We start from the raw sequence: 21,842 nt of genomic DNA on the forward strand, positions 1-21,842 counted from the left end.
GAACGACTTTCTAACCACTTAGCTACTAGCGCATGTTGTTATTTGTTGAGATGCTTAGTATATATTTTATAATAGTTATCAACTAATTTTCCACAATTTCAAACCATATAGTATAGCTTTAATGTTTTTGAATAGACCATCAAAGTTAGCCTAAAAAAATGATTTCAATTCTCAATGAACTTGAACTGATGTGACGAGTAACATTAACCATAGTACAAAATATCATGATATGGGTGTTTATCGATACTCAATTTCTTGATATGTATTGTGAATATATCCCTCTCTTTGGGGATATTTTATATTGTTTGATATGCAAATACCGTGGATATATCAACAAATATCATAGATATTGTGGATATTTCTTGATATATAACGATGTATTATTTATATATATTTGAAATATATTAGTAAATATTAAATAAAATTGTTATCAAAACAAAATATCGTCAAATATCTCCAAATATGGCAATATATCATAAAATATTATAAATATCATCAAAATATCATCGATATTTGTAGTTGTATATATTTCTAAACTTATTGCAATATTTATATATATTTTGTTGAAATCTTGATATTTATCGTGATATTTTGTACTATGACATTAACCATTCTCAAAATTTCGTGAGTCGAAAGAAGACTCTTCTAAGGGTGGGTGCAATGGCTCCCCATTCCCTCAAAAGTGGAGAAGTGACGGTGGTTTTTGCCCCTTATCTCCATAATACACTCCATATATAGATAGTAATATTGAGGAATAGAGAGTGCATTCTACGCGAGTTGAAATGACATGGTTTGTAAAAACCCAAACGGCGCCATTTGAAGTGGCGTGGAATATATATATATATATATATATATATATATATATATATATATATATATATATTTTAATCTCCATATATATATATATATATATTTAGATAAACTAAACCTCCCTATATATATATATATATGGGGTGGGTTCCGTTCTACAACACTTTTTATACAAGTTCCCACGGACCCTTCAAAATGTTTTAAGAGCTAATTTTTTGTAGATAAGATGTTCTCACCATGGATATAATCTCCACAAAAAATTGGGTCCTTTGAACATTTCTAAGTTTGCCAAAAAAAAAATTACAAAATCGATAATGATAAAAATTATAGGTTGAGAACAAATTCATTTATGAGTTTTCAAATGAGTTGAATTTTTGTGGAGATGATCTCCATGGTGTGGAGATCATATCTACAAGGAATCAAGGCTTAATTCATATTTTCAAAAGATATTGTATAAAACGTTGTATATATATATATATATTAATTCCGCGCCGGTCGAAGTAGCGTAAAATAGTCCGAACCATTGGACACCAAAATTGACTCCCCATCTTCAAAACACTATTTTTTTGTGGAATGGAGCACCATTAGACTCAGCCTAATTAGTTAGAATGAAAGATAGAAACATGACCTGACAGTCTGACACGGCATGAATCCAATGCCGGTGAGGCGGTGAGAAGCTTTTTCATTACATTTTCAAATATGACCATACCAAAAGAAGTGTTCGCACAAGCCCAGCCCAGGTTTGCTGAATAAAGCCCGGCCCAAATCCCTGAGTGTAAAGTACACATCTTTTGGGCCATATTATAGTCCATGGGCTATAGGCCCATTAACAGCTTCCTACATATACATAACTCGTCGTCTTCCGAAAAAAACATTTCACAAGATCTCAAACTTGAAGAAAAACAGAAAAACCAAAAATGGTGACAGCGGAATTAATTTCCCAACGATCAAATACAATAGACATATTCGGAGACCCAATAGACACACACCCATTATGGTTCAAACCCGAATCATTCCTCTCCCAAAATTTCGATTCCGAAACATACATTCAAGACTTACGTTCTTTCGTCCCATTCGATAATCTCAGATCTGAACTCAATTCCCATTTAATATCACTTAAATCTGAACTTATTGAATTGATTAATCGTGACTACGCTGATTTTGTTAACTTGAGTACTAAATTAGTTGACGTGGATGGCTCTGTTTTGAGAATGAGAGCTCCTTTGTTGGAATTGAGGGAGAAGATTATGGAGTTTAGGAATAGTTTGGAGGAGTCACTTAAAGGGTTGAAGAATCGATTGAGGGAAAGGAACGAGGCGGCAAATGCTAGGGAAGTTCTTGAGACACTTCTTGATACTTTCCATGTTGTTTCCAAGGTATGAATTTTTGTTTTTTTATGAAGATGTCCCTTTGTTTTATTTAATGAATTTTAGTTGTGTGTGTTTTTAGGTGGAGAAGCTTATTAAGGAATTACCTAGTGTGCCTAGTGATTGGTCTGTTGAAAAGAATGGTAATGGATTGGAGATGGGGAATAATTTGCGGGAGACACAGAGTATGTTGTTGGAGAGAATTGCTAGTGAGATGAATCGGTTGAAGTTCTACATTGCTAATGCACAGGTCGGTATTGCTTTTAGGTTTGTTGTTAGTTATTTAGTTTTTGTTATTGGTAGTTGTTAAATATGAATGTAGGAAAGATTATAATATGGGGATGGTCTATAGTGTAGTTTCTGTACTTTTGTAATTGGTAAACTCGTTAAGTGATTTCAAATTTAGTGGATAATACGTCAATCAGTATGTTCATGAAATTAGCGTAAAACGAGAGAGAGAGAGAGAGAGAGAGAGAGAGATACAATCTCACTTGAGAATAACTCAATTTGAACTAATTTCAACAAGACAAGTAACACAAGTAGTCGTATAGATATGAGATATCAACTTCAGAGTTGAGAAGCAAAGATTCTATTATTATCTGAAGGAAAGGTGACTACTAGACCTTTTTTTTTTTCAAAAAATTGTTGTTATTTGAATATAGCAAACAGAACTTACTTTCTTGTCCAAGTCTTGAAGCTGCAAGCAATTGTCTTTGGGGTTGTCTCTGGAGGTATCTATAGATTTTATTCTTGACATTCACTGCCCTGACATTGCATTCATTATTGAGGTTTGTAAGTAAGTTTCTGGGTTTTGTGTGCACACCTTGAAAAGCAAGACCATATCTGTTAAGATATCCGTAGAATGTGGAGGTTGAATTACTTATTTCCTTGGGATGCTCTGCTTTATAGCAAGCTAGTTGATTGGGAACTTTCTGTGGTCATGTTGGATCCCACTTTCTTGAGTTGCATGTTTGGAGGACAAGGCTTCAATCCAAGGACAAATTTTCTTTGGGTTGTTGGTTCGCAGCCTCGGAGGAACATGGAAAACTGTGTTTTGAGGATGAATTACACTTTCCTTACAGACTGCTTGCTTGTTGACTTCACCTAATATTCTTTGGCGGCATCTAAAAGCGGTGGAAGTCACCTTTGTTTGTCCTTCACAAAGACAGAGAGAGGAAAAGCGAGAGGGGAAGAAAGTAATGGAAGAGTCTGAAAACAAGGAAAGCCTTTAGAGGTAACAATTTTCTTCAACTCCAAGCATTTTATACGTTTGTGGGTTCATCATGGACAGTTCTTAAGAGGAACTTTGTTTTAGGAGTTCTTCTTTGATTCTGAGCTGTTATTGGGTTGTGAAATGGTAGAGTAGCTTTGGTTGAAGGTGTTTTCGGAACTAACAACATAGATCTGGTATTGGTGGATGGGCTCTTAAATGTAATTGAAAGGTGTTTGATGGCTGTATTTGTTTATTGAGTGATCGATTGATAATTTGATGTTGTAGATGTTTGTATTGGTCAGTCTTTTTGTCTTTTTGTCTTGCTTCTTGATTGGTTAACTTCCTCCTCTCAACACAAGAGCTTCTACCTCAATTGGTTGTGTACTCCTCTCCTCATGGGAAGTTGCAAGTTCGAATCCCACCAAGTGTTGGTTGAGATTTCTTTCTTGTGTAATTATGTGATGGGCCTTTGGGCCAGATGAGTCTTCAGGCTAGTGACAAGGGTGCTGCTATGATCGGTGGATCAAGGATTGAAAACAAGTCTTTGGACAAAGTGGAGGCGGTTGGGTCTACTCAAAATGGCGAATCGGCGAGAGCCTTCGGGCTAGGTTCTCTTTGGGGTTGATGAGCCTTCGGGCAATGTAAGCCTTCGGGCTAGTGTCCTTCCGGGTTGATGAGCCTTCGGGCAATGTAAGCCTTCAGGCTAGGGTCCTTCGATGCAACCGGCGTGGGTCTGCCTTAACCCTCTAAATATTTATAAAAAAAAAAAAAAAAAAAAAAAAAAAATCCTCCTCTCACCTTGTAGTGCTTGCCTATAAAAAATTATAAATACTTCTTATTGAGACTAGTAAAAAATTAGAAAAATAAAAGTAATATGAGAAAATTAATAAGAATGAATAAAAAAATTAATGAGAAGATGAAAGGCAGAAGTAGTATAGCACAAGTTCTGGAATATCAAAACCGAATTGTGCACTATATGATTTTGAAAGAACCCTTAATAAGAAAGAAAAACATGTGAAGATGAAAGGCAGAAGTATAGGACAAGTTCTGGAATATCAAAACCGAATTGTCCACTATTTGATTTTGGAAGAACATCGTGAAAGGCTTTTTTAATTTAAAAAAGAAGACTAATGGATTTTTTGATAGAAGTGACCACGTTAATCGGTAATCTAGTTCCATGTTAAACATTTTTTTATGTTATTCAATAAAGGACTCAATGACTTCAATCAATTGTTTTGACTTATGCTCTTTATGCTTACTCTTTTGTGTGATGGCGGTACAGAACCTTCCTTTTATTGAGAACATGGAGAAAAGGATTCAGAGTGCCAGTCTATTGTTGGACGCTAGCTTGGGACATTGTTTTATTGATGGTCTGGAACATCGAGATGACAATGCGATTTACAATTGCTTGCGGGCATATGCTGCTATAGACAACACCAGCGGTGCGGAAGAAATTTTCCGAACTACTGTGGTCTCCCCATTGATTGAGAAAATAATTCCCCACAGCTCTTCACAGGTCGTTTCTGGGGCATTGGAAGATGAGCTTGAGGGGGATTATCAACGAATAATGGATTGTGTCAGGAGGGACTGTAGATTTTTATTGGAGATTTCTTCCTCAGGTATAGGCATATAAGTACCTTCTTTTCAGAGATTGGTTTCAGGCACAGTTAGGCTTGGTTTTGCCTTTCACTTCGCGGTTACTCGTTCCTTGAATTTTTTACATGTTTGTGACATTTGGAAACAATTTTCAGAAAATTCAGGTCTGCATGTATTTGACTTCCTCGCAAATTCGATACTTAAAGAGGTTCTTTTGGCTGTCCAAAAAGGAAAGCCAGGGGCATTCTCTCCAGGAAGACCTACAAAGTTTCTCAAAAATTACAAATCCAGCATAGCTTTCTTGGGTTACCTTGAAGGTAATGACCACCCCTGTGGTTTATATGTATATTTATCAGTTTATCACTTGAAAGTGACCTGGACCTGTTAAAACTTAAAACACTCCTGTTTTTGGATCTCAAGTCAAACTACTTCTCTTATGCATCTTCAAGTATTTTATGTAATTACTGAGCCAAAAAAAAAAAGTATTTTATGTAATTCATCTTAATTGTAACTTCCAATCGTCATGCAAGGCTACTGTTCATCCAGATCTGCGGTTTCTAAATTTCGGATGGGAGCGGTGTACCTTGAGTTCATGAAACAATGGAATCTTGGGGTTTATTTCTCATTGAGGTATTCAACTGAACTCTTGGATTGTCTCTGCTTTAATAGAAATATAGAATAGGAGTTTTTGAGTTTGGAAGTTTATGATTTGGGCTATAGATATCAGTTCAATACATCAGGTTTCAGGAAATAGCTGGAACTTTGGATTCTGCGCTTATGGAGAATGCTCTTAACCGAAATCATAACCCGGCTAATAATGGAATTTCTCTCGAGTTAACTCTGAGGCAAAGTAATACACTTTTGGAGAGCTTAAGATCTTGCTGGAGAGAAGATGTTCTAGTTTTTTCTTGCTCGGACAAGTTCCTTCGTTTATCTTTGCAGCTTCTTTCGAGGTCAGGCTGCCTCAGACCTCAATCATTTGCTGTATACTTTAAACCATTCGACTGACTTCTAAACTTTGTATTTGTTGTCTGTGTGCATCGTTAGGTATTCAACTTGGCTGTCTTCTGGACTACGTGCTCGCAGAATGGATCACACAGGAACCAACCCCGGTACTCAGTGGGCTATTTCTGCAGTCCCAGAAGATTTTATATATGTATGCACTGTTTCCTCATTCCCGTTTCCCCACTACAAATTGTATCGGTTGTTCAATATATATATGCTATGCACACTGTTTCCCGTGTCTTTTTTTAAAAAAGAACAAAAACAAAAAAATAAAGATAAAAGAGGTGAAACTGTGAAAGTTGTTTTTTTCAGTTCTCCTGTCATACCTATTTTAAGTAATTTTTTTTTTAAATTTCATGTCTATGCATCAAGAGATATTGATCTCCCGTTGTTGGAATCTATGCATATGAAAGTTTGAACTCCCTATGCTGGTTTCTGTTGGCTGATAATCTGTTTCTTTTATCGTTTATCATAATAAAGTTATGTTACAAATTGTCTGTGGAATAGCAACTGTTGAACCCTTCTTATCAATTTTATGTCCTTTATATTATTCAATTTGGGTTTGTTACTTTATTTGAGTTCATATTCTCGGCTTCATTGGTAACTCAGTGTCAGAGGGATTTAGTTTCCATGTCGCAATCAAACCCCCGCTAAAGTTGTCACTTGTTGAAGAACATACTAGAAAAATTGTGAGCATATTACTTCTTCTGCTTGTCAGAGGAATTTGTTATTGTTGTTTGGTACAGTAGTTAACTTGCGTTTGCAGCTATTAGACACATGATTTTGATCCATGACCTGTCAATGTTATCTATTTCATCAGGTTCTGCATGATATTTATTGTTTGGTTACTGAGCTTCATGGTCCCTACCTCGAAAGTGTACTTCAACTTCTTTCTTCATGCCCCAGTGAAGCTCTCGATCTAGTAAAGCAGAGCATTTTGCAGGGTGGAAAGTGTTTGAAAGATGTAGTACCTCAATTAATGAAGACAATGACAGAATCTCTTGTTGAGAAATCTGTTGAGGTAAGCTGCCTCTTTTGTTGAAGGATAATGCATTTGTTGTTTTTGAAAGTATGGTGTGTGCATGCATGGAGAGGATTTGTAAATGGAATAGAATATTTTAAACTTCTCTATTTCCTCCTTCGTTCAATTCTTACGTATGAACAAGGAAAAAATATAAAGAATAAGAGGCATGCGATAGATACATGCCTTCCACTAGCAACACGCAACTTCTCGCGTTGAGATTGTAAAATGTCCTTTGTTGTGAGAATCCCAATGGAAAATATGTGTGCTTTTTTTTAGTAAGACACATGTATGCAACTCAAAGTGAGGGTGCGGTCGGTTAAGATATAAAGAAAGGGGGGATTGCCTAGTGTGTTCATTGGGCATTTCTTCTTGCCTTTCAGTATTGATAGAATATAACAATGGAAAATAAACATACTCACCATCTTTAGTGCTCTTAATGTTTTTCTTTTATTCTCTTTATGCTTTTCCTTGGGGCTTTAGGGGATTTTGATGGTGTGAGTGTAAAGGTAATCATGCTCTTTGGTCTTGGGGTCTTTACCTTCTTGCTGAAGTTCCAACTGTTGATGTATTATATTAATATTAACTCTTACTGATGTAAAAGAAGAATGAATAATCGTTTCTAATGTATCTTTGTTGCGGAAGCAAGAACAATAAATACACAATGTATAAAAATACCCAAAACTAGGGTTTAATGAATAAAAATGAATTCTCTTAATTCAATAATAATAATCAAGTCTGAAAATCTTAAGGTTTACATCTGCTTATATAGAGAACTAGTTAACAAATTCTAATCATAATAGAACTTGGGAAACTAAAATAGAAGCTAGTCTAATTTTAATTAACTAAGGATTTAAAATAGAAATAGAAAAAAGATAAACTCTAGCTGTAGCATTATGCATGTGCACAATGCATGTGCTGTGCACATGATAATCTATTGCGTCCTCGCATCAATCCCCCCAGCTTGAGAAGAGCTCGTCCTTGAGATTAAGTCCTTGTACTTCTGGTAGAAAGTAGGATCCATGAGTTGAAATCAAACATCGAAATCCATGAATTTTTCGAGAATGGGCCGGTCACACCACTTCACCAAATAACGATCATAAGTACCCTGGCGAGTCGTAGTAGTAGAAATATCAATGACAGTTTCAATCCGATCTGTAGCAGTAGCAGAAACAACACTATGATCTACATGTAGGGGAATAGGTGGAATACTATCGCCAACAAAAGGAGTGAGATCCGCTACATTATGAGTGCGAGCCATACGCATCTCAGGAGGGAGGTCCAATTCATAAGCATTTTCTCCATGACGGGCGACAATGGGAAATGGGCCAAATCGTCGCATCATTAACTTGTGAGATGAAGGCCGACGTTCTTTTCTCAAATAAACCATCACCAAATCACCAACCTCGAAAGTCATCAAGCGTTTGTGTTTGTCTGCATTAGTCTTGTACATGGCATAAGATTTCTCTAAACGCTTCTTGACATCCTCATGAATAAGGTGAAACCGGGAAGCAAATTTCTCTGCAGATGCACAAACAGGAACAGTTGAAGGAATAAGAGCAAGATCAAGAACAGTAAGAGGAGTCATGCCAGTTACAATCATGAAAGGAGAAAGGCCTGTAGAACGGTTGACAGAGTTATTATAAGGAAACTGCTTGTGCTAGAACAAACTCCCAAGATTTGGGATTATCATCAATCAAACACTTCAATAGGTCACCCAAACTATGATTTACAACCTCGGTCGCCCATCGATCGTGGGTGGAAAGTCAGAGAAAATTGGAGCTTACTCTTAAAAAGCTTCCATAATGTTTTCCAAAAATAGCTAGTAAACTTGACATCTCTGTCAGAAGTGATAGTTCGAGGTAAACCATGCAAACGAACTATCTCATAGAAGTATAAATGAGCAACCTGTGCAGCATCTGCAGTACGAGTGCAGGGAATGAAATGAGCCATCTTGGAGAAACGATCCACAACCACAAAAATAGAGTCCTTTCCGTGTGTAAAACGTGGTAAACCCAACACAAAATTCATGGAGACATCAACCCAAGATTTGTCGGGAATAGGAAGTGGAGTATACAAACCAGCATTAGTGTGCTTACCTTTTATTTGTCGGCATACATAACATCATTTCAATAAACCGGTTAATATCTCTACGCATAGTAGGCCAAAAGTACTTCTCCCTGATAGAGGCAATGGTCTTTATGATCCCAAAGTGACCACTCAACCCCCCAGCATGCATTTCAATCATAATCTGATCACGGAGGGAAGAAACGGGAATACAAAGCTGTGAACCCCGAAATATGAAACCATCATGGAGAAAAAATTCACCAGATACACCATGATGTACTAAACAGTCGGCATGAATAGGACTAAAATAGGCATATTGAGCATATAAGTCGCGTAACTCATCAAAACCAAACAAAAGGTACGGAGAGTAACCAAAAGATGCGAACGACGACTCAAAGCATCAGCAACTCGATTATCTTTTCCAGCCTAAAACTGTAAGTGGAAAGTATATTTCTGCAAGAAAGAGTTCTACTTGATTTGTCAAGTATTGACATCCTTCTGAGTATTAAGATAACGAAGAGCTTCATGGTCAGACTTTATGAGGAATTCATGATGAATAAGATAATGATACCAATGTCGTACAGCTTGGACAACTGCATAGTACTCCAAGTCATATGTAGAATAATTCAATTTAGCACCAGTAAATTTCTCACTATAGAAAGCAACCGGCTTGCCATTTTGGCTCAAAACAGCATCAATGCCGTACTTACAAGCATCACATGTTACCTCAAAGAGTTTAATGAAATTTGGCAAAACTAAAACAGGAGCAGAAGTCATCTTCTTCTTAATCAAGTCAAATGCTGCATTAGCTTCAAGAGTCCATTTGAAAGCTTTCTCATACGTCAAAACAGTTAAAGGAGCCATAATACTACTGAAATTATGAATGAACCTTCTATAGAAAGAAGCTAAACCATGAAAACTACTGAACACGAAGTCATCGTAGAGGAACAGGGCCACTCAATAATAGCCAGGACTTTGGAATCATCAACACGAATACCATCGGCAGAAACCACGAAACCCAAAAATACTACAGGGTCAACCATGAAAGAACATTTCTTAAGTTGTAAATAAAGCTTCTCAGTACGCAAAACACCCAAAAGAATTTCAATATGCTTGATATGTTCAGACTCAGAAAAACTGTAAATCAAAATATCATCTAAGTAGACAACACAAAATTTATTCAGATAAGGCTTTAAAACCTGAGTCATAAGACGCATGAAGGTAGAAGGAGCATTAGAAAGACCAAAGGGCATGACCAACCACTCATATAAACCGTCTTTTGTTTTAAAGGCAGTTTTCCATTCATCTCCAAGGCAGATATGAATGTGATGAAATCCAGATCGCAAATCAAGCTTGGAAAACACCTTAGCACCATGCAATGAATCAAGTATATCCTCAAGGCGTGGAATGGGAAAACGATATTTCACAGTGATTTTGTTAATAGCCCTGCTATCAACACACATCCTCCAACTCCCATCTTTCTTAGGAGTAAGTAAAGCTGGCACAACAACAAGGGGACATACTCTCTCTGACAAATCCTTTAGCTAATAACTCAGTAATTTGCCTCTGTAACTCGGCGTGTTCAGAAGGAGCCATGCGATAATGTGGTAAGTAGCATGTTGGATATCTCGTAAAAGGGGCAATCCTCCATTAGCAGGCTCAGTACAAACATCAGAATATGAATCTAGCATTGGTTGTAACACAGCTGGTATAGTAGTAGGGTTTGCAAGAAATGACGTAGTAAGAGCAAGAAGCATACCGCGAATGGCGTCCGCCCGCTAGAAAACACAGTTGAAATTTGGTGGTGGGTGGGTGAGAAGGAAGGCGAAATGGAGTCAGTGGTGCCAAAACAATTTTTTCGCCACCAGAAGTGAAAGTATAAGTGTTCTCACGCCCATTATGAGTAACAAAGAGATCATACTGCCAGGGATGACCAAGTAACAAGTGGCATGCGTCCATGGGTGCAACAGAACACCAAACATCATCCTTATATTTAGGACCAATGGAGAACAAAACTAGACAATGGCGAGTAACCTTGACTGTGGCACCATCCTGTAACCAAGAAATAGTGTAAGGTTTAGGATGTGGCTCATCCTTGAGTTCGGCTTGTCCACCATATCTTTAGAAACAATATTATCACTTTGGAACATTTGTCAATGATAACATTACACAACATGCCATTCGAAGTCACGGTGAAGTCACGGAAGAAGATATTATGACGAAGCCATGACGTAGGATCATACTTAATAACTGGAGTAACTAAAGAACGGCGAACAATCAATTGGGGACAACCGGAATCTGCATAAGTTAAAAAGCCATCAATCTCAGTGACGTCTTCTTCCTGATGGGTGAGATTTTCTTTATCCTGTGTTAAACCCACGCGTTTGCGTTTAGGACAGTCACTACGAACATGTCCAATTTCCTTACACTCATAGCATGTGATTGGACCCATTTTGGTAAGAGGAGGTTTGGATGACGAAGGAACATGGGTAGAAGTGGCACTAGCAGTAGCTGAAGGGGATGAGCGTAGCAGATCTTCAGCTTTGAGAGCATATTTAATAATATCGGACATATCATAAACATCTTTGAAAGCTAATGCCTCACCGAAGTGGTTTTCGTGAACCCATTCAAATAGCGCCCAATTTTTGATCGATGGATTCGGACAAATCAGCCCGTGTGCACAACAAAAAGAAACTCCTCAAGATATACCCGACCACACTTTGAAGCCGTTGTTTCAAGTTTTGGAGGTCAGTCGGCCAAATTCATGACTATCGGGATGACATGTCTCATGGGCGGAGGTAACATAAGGCACAAAGGGAGAGAGAGCATAGGATCCAAATCCGCGAAAACATTAAAGGGGCGTGGACTCGAGAGAGACATAGTGGCAAGGAGGGTTGATTGACTCAAGAAGATGCAAGATAGTGAAACCGGGTCGGTGTGTACAATATCGGTCCGCGATAAGTAATGCGAGAGGTGGACAGTTAGAGAAAAAGAGAGCGATTACGAGAGAAAAGAAGGAGATGAGAATAAGAGGGGTGGTTACGAGAGAGAGAGAGGAAAAGAGAGATGGGAAGAGAGAGAGGAGAGAAGGAAGAGAGAACTACTGGCAAGATTAACTTGATCCCGGGAGAGAGTAAGTGAGTGAAAGCCCCAAAGCGGGTTCAAACCCGAAATGGTTCATTAAGAGAGAGAGTCTCATCTTCGAGAAGAGACAGAGGAGATTGGAGGTGTGAGGTTAAAAGGTACGAACAGGGTTCACACAATGGCGCCGTTTGTGGGGAACGATTATGATCTTTCCTTCACATTCTGAGATGAACGAAAAAAGAGACCAGCTACAAAGAGAGCTATTTTTCCTATTCCGCTCAAGATCCCATTCCTCAAACTTCTGCAGAACACGTAAAACAGACCTTTTTATCTTTTGTTCTTCCTCTCCTCGACTCACTCACTAAAACAGAGAGACGAGTGTGACAGCTCACTCCTAATGACTGCAAAACTTCTTCTTCTTCTTAACTCAGTTATGTTTAATTTCACTGTGTTTTGTTTGATATGTTTGGAAACAAAAATGAGATTTTTTCTGTTTGTGGAGTGAATCGAAATATTAGGAAGATGGGAATTTGTTTGACTTTTGGTGGGAATGTTTACTTACGGCCCGGCGGACTATGTTACGGAGGAGTTAAGGGTGGATAGTGAAAATTTGTTGGAGGAGTTGATTATTCCTTGAGGGGAGGCTCACAAGCGAGAACCGGTGAGAAAGCAAACACAAAGTTTGATAGGAGGTTCGGATCCTAAAAGAAAGCCATTTCATAGCCGATACCTTTGTGAAACCATGGTCTTGAGTGGTTATCGATGAGTCCCAAATTTGTATTGATGAACCGGCATTCATGATCAAAGGCTTCGGATTGTAGCAGCTCACGAAAGTGATTTTGCAAAGCGAGCAAGTTCTCTAGAAATGGGTGCGTAATATATTTGGTACCATACGCATCTTGTAGTCATCTGGAACAAAATGGCAAATACTTGCCATGCACATTGAGACACGAGGAAGATGGTACCCGAATTCAGATATTGAGAAGGCACACCTACCTACTTTGTTAGCTATCTCCATGTCCATCACACTTTGGTGCGTGGATGTCCGATTTAAGATCCTTCCGGTTGGTGTTGAATCGAGAAAGACATTGGAGCTCGAAAGCACTTATTTTTGTGAAGCATTCTTGTGAAGAACTTTTGTGATGTCGAATGCCAACTACTCGCAATTAGTGTTGCATGCATGAGTACACGAGTGAGCTGCCTACTAAAGAAAGTAGTATGTACACGGGAAAAGGTAACTCATCCCCATTTTGGGCTCGGACTACGGTGAAAGTGGAGAAGCCCATGCCATCCAATAATTTGCATATTTGTAACAATTGGAAGAGTGATTGTGCTAAGATAATGAAAGGGACCAAGAGTCCACCTCGCGACCGCCGTCCGGGAGAGATTATGTTTGGAGTCTTGTTTACTATTTAGAAGTTCTATATTAGTGGTGGTGAATCAGCGTATCGGCTTATTTGATCGATATTGGTGTTTGCGAAATTCTACTTGTATTTTCAACTTTCTTCAAACTTTCCAAAGATGTGCAACTCTTCCATTTTGCATCACCGCGAATGAGGTCACCGCAGGAAGAAGCTCCACTTGATGTGTAACGTAAATGATGGTCTTGTTTCTGAGAATTCCCAGCAGGCATTCCTCAAATAGTTGGGTGCCTGTATGAGCATCAACCGCACTGAAAGGGTCATCAAGGAGATAAATATCAGCGTCCTGGTACACTGCGCGCGTGATTTCTGCTTATCTTTCCAAGAACAAGGGAAACCTTAAGAGAAGCTTTTACATGGTCATTCCTGACCGTATCTTTCGGCCAGTTTTTTCATTCTTGCACATCTGGCAACGATTGTAGGAAGTAAAGCAGCAATTTCAGCTTCTTACTCAATTATCCACCAGTGTCGAGCACTTAGGTGGTGTTAAGATAGTTCATACATCGAGTCAGATACATGGACGAATGTACATACCTGAGGCGAACTGGATTATGATAGCATTCTGCCTTGCTGTTGTTATATGGAACAGATAGAGGTCAACTTGATTACCATGATAGTGTTGATAGTGTCTACCCTACTTTCGAAATAAGCTTTACTCCCGGCAAGAATTGATTGCCGAAAGTATGCATTGTTTCGAGGCAAAGGAACAAGGAGATCCGAGTTTGAGACTAAGATCGTGATTGGAGCGTCCGAATCTGAATAGTAAGATAATTACGAGGAGATATGCGAGACACACCGCGCTGCGGTAATGCTTGGTTTATTTTACCGTCATGTTCATAATAGATAGGCAGTAGTGACTCGGCCGTCGACTAGAGTTACAGGGGGGCAAAGCAAGCCTTGTCCCCGTCTTGGAAGTAGAGATGTATATCGGGACAAATTGGGGTTGTCCCCAAACCTCGTGGTACTCATGAACCTAGTCGCTCTAGGGAGTGTCGCGGACCATGAATGAGAAACGTGGTTGTACACACTTGAGGTAAGGCAGATTGTACACCGTTTGGAACATATGATCGCCGTTATCTTTGCATGCAAATCATTATCTTTGAATTAATGTTCCTCGTTAAAACTCACGTATTATTTGTGCAATACTTTCGAACATGAAAGTTCGAGTTTCTGAGAGAAAGAAAAAGACTTGCGATGCACCGTGGAACCGAAAGCGGAGTTTGATGATATTGGGAGATGGATCCATCTCACCTCATTTACTACCTTATTTGCCTACACTATATTGTCGTCAAAAAGTTTACTGTCTCCATTAAATGTGTATTGCATGATATAACATTGAGTAAGACCAGAGTCGAGCCCCGTACTAGCTATACGGGGAATCTTGGAGTCTTTGTTTAGTTTTTCAATTAAAAGAGAGGAAGCTTGCTTTTACATATTGCTAAGTGAGCCGAGGAATGATAGTTTGGGTTGAATGTTATATCAATGAAATAGAGAGCATACTTCTTCCAGTTGTTTCATGAGTATTGGGATATGAACGAAAATAACTTGGGGGCAAATTGAGTTGCCCCATCAGGCTTCCTGATTGACCAAAAAAGTGGGGGGATGAGCCCCCTTCGGACTAGATGTCCGAATCAAACTTGGGGCAAACCGAGGCGCCTCCATCAGGCTTCACTGGTGACCAAAGGTGGGGGGGGATGAGCCCTTCGTGGACCGATGTCCGAATCAAGCTTTGGGGCAAAATGAGCGCCTATAAGCCGAGGCGAGGGGGATGAAACCTTCGTGGATCGCAGGTGTCGAATCAAGCTTTGGGCAAAATGATGACGCCTATAAGCCGAGAGCGGGGGATGAGCCTTTCGTGGGTGTAGTGTCCAAATCAAGCTTGGGGCAAAAAATGCCTACGCCTATAAGAGCCGGGGGATGAGCCCCGTGGACCCGTGGATCCTTAGGGCAAAATGAGCCTGTCCGAATCAAGCTTCGGGGCAAAATGATCAAGCTTGGGCAAAAAGCCTATAAGCCGAGGGAGGGGATGAGCCCGCCGTGGGGATGAGCTTGGGGCAAAATGAGCCGCCTATAAGCCCGAGCCGGGGGATGAGCCCCGTGGTCCCGGATGTCCGAATCAAGCTTGGGGCAAAATGAGCGATAAGCCAAAGAGGGGGGGAAGCGAACATGTCCGTGGAGAATGGGATCGAATCAAGCTTGGGGCAAAATGAGACCCTTGAGACCGGATATATTGTTGAGCTCTACAAAAGAGAAATGGGGGATGAGGCCCTTTGAGGATGTGATATCGAGTTCCATGAATCAACCTTCGTGGACAAAAAATGAAGGGATCCGACCCCTTAAGATATTCTAATGAGTTCTATGTAACGAGAACCGATTGATTGAGACACTTTGCGAGAGATGATGATTGATTGTGAAGGTGAGGGCCAAGGGAAAAAGGCGAACTAGAGTAAGGAATCGCGAATCAATTAAGTGAGGATATCTGGGACCCGGGGCGTGGTTGAGGGAGGGGCATCTCAGATCGGCCAAATTCATGACTATGGATCCGGATGTAACATGGACGGAGGTAACATAAGGCACAAGGGAGAGAGCATAGGATCCAGTCCGCGAAACATTAAAGGGACGTGGACTCCAGAAAGACATAGTGGCAAGGAGGGGTTCAGTGACTCAAGAAGATGCAAGATAGTGAAACCGGGGTCAGGTGTACAATATCCAGTCCGCGATAAGTAATGCGAGAGGTGGACAGTTAGAGAAAAGGAGAGCGGTTACGAGAGAAAAGAAGGAGATGAGAATAAGAGGGGCGGTTACGAGAGAGAGAGGAAAAGAGAGATGGGAAGAGAGAGAGGAGAGAAGGAGGAGAGAACTACGGCGGCACAGCTTGATCCCCCGGAGAGTCGGGGGTACGTAGGCAGCCCTAAACGGGTTCAGCTGAAAGGTTCACAAGAGAGAGAGTCTCATCTTCGAGAAGAGACAGAGGAGATTGGAGGTGTGAGGTTAAAAGGTACGAACAGGGTTCACACAGAGGCGCATGAATAAATCCCTTTCATAGTCATGAGGAATAAATTCTTTTTTCAACTCTCGGCGCATCTTATCCCATGTAGTAATCTTATTGTAACACAATTTAGCATGAGTCAATTGAAGTTCATCCCACCAAACAAGTGCATAGCCCATTAATTTAGTCGCAACTAATTTAACACACTTAGGATCCTCAAAATTTTTATAATAAAAAACTTTTTCAATCTTATTTAACCAGTCGACAAAAGCATCAGGCTGTAATTTTCCATTAAATTCAGGCACGTCTAATTTAATATCACCCATCTGATTCTTATCTAAAATGCGCAATAAACGATTAGTATCAAAATTACCTGGGAGGTGCTGAAAATTTCGATTTCTCCGATTTCTCCTATTGCGACGAGGTGGTGATGGACTAGATGAGAAGTCTGAAGGATCAGGTGGATCAAAATCAGGAGCAATGTGGTGGGGCTGTCGTCGATTTCGTTGTGGAGAACTTGGTGGTGAAGCTCGTTGACCACGGGCTATGGTAGCACCCTGGTGGCGTCTCAAATTCTGGTGGGCGTGACCATGAGGATTGGGCCTAAAAGCACGTTGTGCTCGGCCTTGGGCCTGGTCTGGATAAGCCCACAGTTGGAAATTAGGTGCAAAATTAGAACCTGGTCCAGTGCTAGTAGCATATTGGGCTTGGTCAGTAGAAGCCCAATTTGGGGTTTCAATCTCACGAACAGACATAGAAGGAAGAGGTCTTTTTCCCCGACGAACTGGCTGTGGAAGACGATCTACCTTTGGAGGAAAAGCTTGATCTGTGAGGTAAGCTTGCTGATTTTCTTGGCGACCTCCTTGATTGCGCTGATGGTGGTGGTTGCCAACTTAATTTGGAGGAACCAAATTCGGAACTTGGCGGTGGTGAGTTCTTAGATTTTCTCCTTCTCCTTCAAAATCAAGATTTTTGTTGTTGTAAGTGTTGTGATTTCTCTTTTTAACTCCGTGGGTGTGGTAGGGAGTTTGAATTCCATGAATTGGAGATGGTGGGTTTGATATGCTGCGATTGTGGGGGTCTACAGCAGACACCCATTAAACAATACGATGTTCCGTATCGCTAGAAACTGGGGGTGAATGTGGTCTAGAAGGTGCGTGGCTACGTTGGCGAGGTGTTGGAGGGTCGCGTACATCGACATCGGAACTGGAACTATGCAAACTGTGATCACTAGGGGCATCGTCTTCATCCCTTGGCACGAGTTGTTCTTCAACAGTTGCACGCCGATAATTCGATAACGAAGTGCGAGTTGCGACAACATCTCCTTAATCTCTCGCAATTCCATCTTGCTACCTTGTAGTGCTTCTTCTACATGATGTAGTCGTGTATTTACTGCTGGTGGTCGTTCGCGTCCTCTTTGTTGAGTGTTCATGATGAGCAAACCAGGAAAAACCTGAAAATTTGATACCAATTTGATGTATCTTTGTCGCGGAAGCAAAAGAGCAATAGATACACAATGTATAAAAATACCCAAAACTAGGATTTAATGAATAAAAACGAATTCTCTTAATTCAATAATAATAATCAAGTTTGAAAATCTTAAATTTTACATCTGCTTATATAGAGAACTAGTTAACAAATCCTAATCATAATAGAACTTGGGAAACTAAAATAGAAGCTAGTCTAATTCTAATTAACTAAGGATTTAAAATAGAAATAGAATAAAAGATAAACTTTAGCTGTAGCATTATGCATGTGCTGTGCACATGATAATCTATTGCGTCCTCGCATCAGTTTCTGTACTAAAAAATTAGATTAGATTTGCAATGATCTCCTAACTGTTTTGAACATCTACACCAAAATTAAGTCCAATACAAAATTTCTACCCCCATTAAACATTGTTAACAAATTAAATAATTGTAGATCGTCATTTTTACCGACTACTTTTTGTGTGGTTAGAAATCTTGGAATAATCCAACTTTTGTGGAGATGATATATGTAGTGAGGAGATCATGTCTAGCAAAAGTCTAAATTGTAAGTGCATCAACGATCATGAATTTTGTTTACGTGTATTCCTGTGTCCCCGGAACTCCTTTATAAGAAAAGATTATATTTGTATCTGTATGCGGTATTTGTTTCAGCAATAGCACCCTACTTCATCTTTGATCATTGTTGATTGTAGGACTTACGGCAATTGAAGGGAATAGGTACAACCTATAGGATGACTAACAGACCTATTCCTGTAAGGCATTCACCTTATGTATCTGGGATTCTGCGTCCCGTCCAGGTATGCATCCATTCTACACTAAGTTAGGTATAATGTTATGATTTCAGTCTAATATCGACCTTTTTAAAGATCCCTTGTCAAGTCTCTTGGTTTCCAGCTTTAGATATAAAATGATCCTTTTTGTTTGAATTACTTAAACCCCCTCTTGGAATTGTATCTTACAAGTTACAATATAGGGGCGGCAGCAATTTACCTTTGGCTCTGTTTTAAAGTTGGAACTGCTCTGTCTACTTGTCTTCCTCGAGACCCCTCCTTCAATTGTAACTAGTCTCAACAACCAACTTTGTGTTCCTATCCTTTTCATTTTTGCCGTTCTGTCAGAAAGATAGTAGCGTTCCGTCTGTTAAGATTTAGTGGCCGAGAACTGTTGGTTTCAGGTTTTGGAGTTTTGGAATTTGATATCCACCTTACAGACGAAAAAATTATGTATGTTCCAAGTAAGTGGTAATAATTTAAACAATCCAAGGGCTGTAGCTTGGAGATGACAACCTGGGATGGGTGAAAGAGTGTGTTTTGGCAAAATCAAACAATTGGCATGACAGGAGTCATGTGATATCACAAGTAACGATCTATTGAATTCATGTCATTGCATGTATGCCATTGTGCTACACAGCTACGGTCTTCAATCATTCGACATCTGATAAATTTAACAATGGTCCTTACCATAACAATCAGTTAAAAATCTGTGTGGTTTCTGATTTTCATGTGCTGCCCTTGATTAAAACCTTTAATCGTTTGCCAATAACTTTTGACAAACACTGGCATTGCCTCACTGCACAGGCTTTTCTTGAAGGAGAGCGAGCTACCACTTATTTGACTAGAGAAGCTAGAAATGAACTGCTCTTAAGTGTGGCAGAAGAGATTACCAATCGTTACTATGAACAGGCGTTTGACCTTGTTAATAACGTGAGTATGCAACTGCTAAAGCATACAAATTCAACAAGTCTTGTAATCTTTCTTATAATATATGTTGTCTTGTAATGAGAATTGTTTAATATTCTTGATCAGTCTAGGAAAACAGAGTTTTCACTCCAGAAACTACGGCAGACTGCCCAAAGACAAAGAGGCGCGAATCCTGATGTTTATGACAATAATGTTTCAGACGCCGATAAGATTTCTATGCAGTTATTCCTTGATATTCAGGTATACGTGTTTGTGTACTCAATAAATTTACTCCTGGCATATGCATAGAGAAGCTCATATGGTTTTTGCTACCTCTTGAACAATTTCGGCAGGAATTTCAGCGCAACCTTGCTGCTCTTGGTGTTACAGCTGCTAATATTCCAACATATCGTTCATTTTGGAAGTTGGTTGCCCCTCCGGACAGGCAGAATGAGATTAACTTATAGTGTTTGATTATCAACCAAACCACTGAACAGATGCGGCATCATTTACCAGTCATGGATTTCTTCATTTTACCATTGATATTAGCCTTAGTGTGATTTCTGTATAATTTGATAAATTTTGTTTACACTTATTATCAAGATCAACTGACGATTTGAAAAGGTAATATCGAAGTCATTAACTGTACAACTAAATGTGACCCGTCAATTTTTCAATATAGGTGGATAAACTCATTCCTAGAAAACTATGAACATTTAGAAACATTAATGTTTCTATTATACGATTGTAAATTTGGTTAGTTTTCTTTGTACCAGCAAGAGAGATGCAGAAGGATTTATATATAGATATAAGTGAGCAATAAAGAAAAGTGAACAATTCGTTACCCTGATGAAAGTGATTTTATTTTAGCAGAAAACTGAAAGGCAGATTGTCATTATTCGATCTGATACATCTTGATGAGTTTGGTTGAGTACACAACTTTGGTTCACTGCTCCATTTCTACATCGAGACAACTTTGGTCGAGTACACAATTTGAATGCATCTGCAGCAGATCAAATCTAACAGACTTGTCAGCTCTCAAGTCTCAACATCAGCGAGGCCATTTCTGTAGCCACATCAATGGCTTCTTTTAAATGTGATGCAGCTGTTCCCTGGCCTTGAGCAAAACCATTCTTTCCTTCACCACATCTCCCTTTGATCATTCTCAGATCAACCACTCTGACACCTCTAAGCCCTTCTTCTGATCATTCTCTGGAACACCGGCATATACCACGGCCTTGTTAGTTGCTTTATCTGCACTGAATACCATAATTGGCATTTTCTTCTGTTCCACGACTTTCAGGACAGCTTCACGAACTGCTGTAGCGTCCAAACCAACATCAACAAGAGAGATGCAGAAGGATTTGTTATCTATAATAGCAATCTCTGCAATCTCTGTTGTGGCCTTGATAGCTTTCTTAATATTTTCTTTAGCTATCTCCTTTTGTTCTTTATTAACTTGATCCTGAAGTTCGGAGATCCGGGTTCGCAAATCAGTTTTCATCGATGTTGGTATAGCTGCTCGTTCTATACGAATTCTCAGGGAAGCTACTTTCTCCTCCAAAACACTCCCTTCTTCCTTGGACGCATCACTTATTTCCTGATCAAGTGAGCAGGCCAACTCCATGGCCTTCAATACGTGATCAGTTGTAACAGCAGTTATCCTTCGAGTGCCCTTAACAGTTCCTTCCTCAGATAGAAGAGCAAACGCTTTAGCTTCTCGTGTATATATATATATATATATATTATAGCTCTATCCTCTTCAATTGAGAAAGCGTTCTAGAGTGTCCACGTGTTATGACTAATTAAGAAAAAATAGGAGATAAAATAGAAAACAAATATTTTGTTATGAATCCATGGGCCTATATGGATGCCCACCATTGAGCCCATATGGAACACCTCCTTATATGTATTTATCCTGGTAATCCTTTGTCTTGGTGTTTATCCTGGTAATAATCCTTTATCTCGGTGTAATCCTTTATCTTGGTGTTTATCCTGGTAATCTTTTATCTTGGAAAAGAGGTTACCTAGTTGTATATAAAGGTAACCTCCTCCCATTCGCACTTACCTCAATGAATAAGAATTCTCTCTATCTCATTC

General features: G+C 39.4%; 2 protein-coding genes across 2 annotated transcripts in view; one reads left to right on the plus strand and one right to left on the minus strand.

The window, feature by feature from the left end:
- The first annotated feature begins 1,673 nt into the window (after window positions 1-1,673).
- Window positions 1,674-20,502, plus strand: LOC147493372 (oligomeric golgi complex subunit-like protein). The gene is made up of 12 exons (XM_086569166.1): window positions 1,674-2,186; window positions 2,260-2,427; window positions 4,673-5,009; window positions 5,142-5,303; window positions 5,517-5,616; window positions 5,727-5,939; window positions 6,034-6,142; window positions 6,812-7,012; window positions 18,756-18,860; window positions 19,641-19,766; window positions 19,869-20,003; window positions 20,096-20,502. The coding sequence occupies exons 1-12, from the start codon at window positions 1,728-1,730 to the stop codon at window positions 20,207-20,209; spliced, it is 2,229 nt and encodes a 742-aa protein (XP_086425292.1). The 5' UTR covers window positions 1,674-1,727; the 3' UTR covers window positions 20,210-20,502.
- A 203-nt stretch (window positions 20,503-20,705) lies between these two features.
- LOC147493373 (alanine--tRNA ligase-like) overlaps window positions 20,706-21,842 on the minus strand; it is an 86,123-nt gene continuing 84,986 nt past the window's right edge. Inside the window, 2 exon segments of the mRNA XM_086567842.1 lie at window positions 20,706-20,913; window positions 20,916-21,465. Of these exon segments, the coding sequence (XP_086423968.1) occupies window positions 20,774-20,913; window positions 20,916-21,465 (690 nt within the window). The 3' untranslated portion in view covers window positions 20,706-20,773.

This window comes from Coptis chinensis, chromosome 6 (assembly GCF_015680905.1).
Source record: "Coptis chinensis isolate HL-2020 chromosome 6, ASM1568090v1, whole genome shotgun sequence".
In the NCBI taxonomy this organism is placed as follows: domain Eukaryota; kingdom Viridiplantae; phylum Streptophyta; class Magnoliopsida; order Ranunculales; family Ranunculaceae; genus Coptis; species Coptis chinensis.

Coding starts and splice junctions, on each gene's coding strand:
- LOC147493372 (XM_086569166.1), top strand. CDS start 1,728: ATGGTGACAGCGGAATTAATTTCCCAACGATCAAATACAATAGACATA. Junction 2,187..2,259: donor CTTTCCATGTTGTTTCCAAG/GTATGAATTTTT, acceptor GTGTGTTTTTAG/GTGGAGAAGCTTATTAAGGA. Junction 5,940..6,033: donor TCTTTGCAGCTTCTTTCGAG/GTCAGGCTGCCT, acceptor GTGCATCGTTAG/GTATTCAACTTGGCTGTCTT.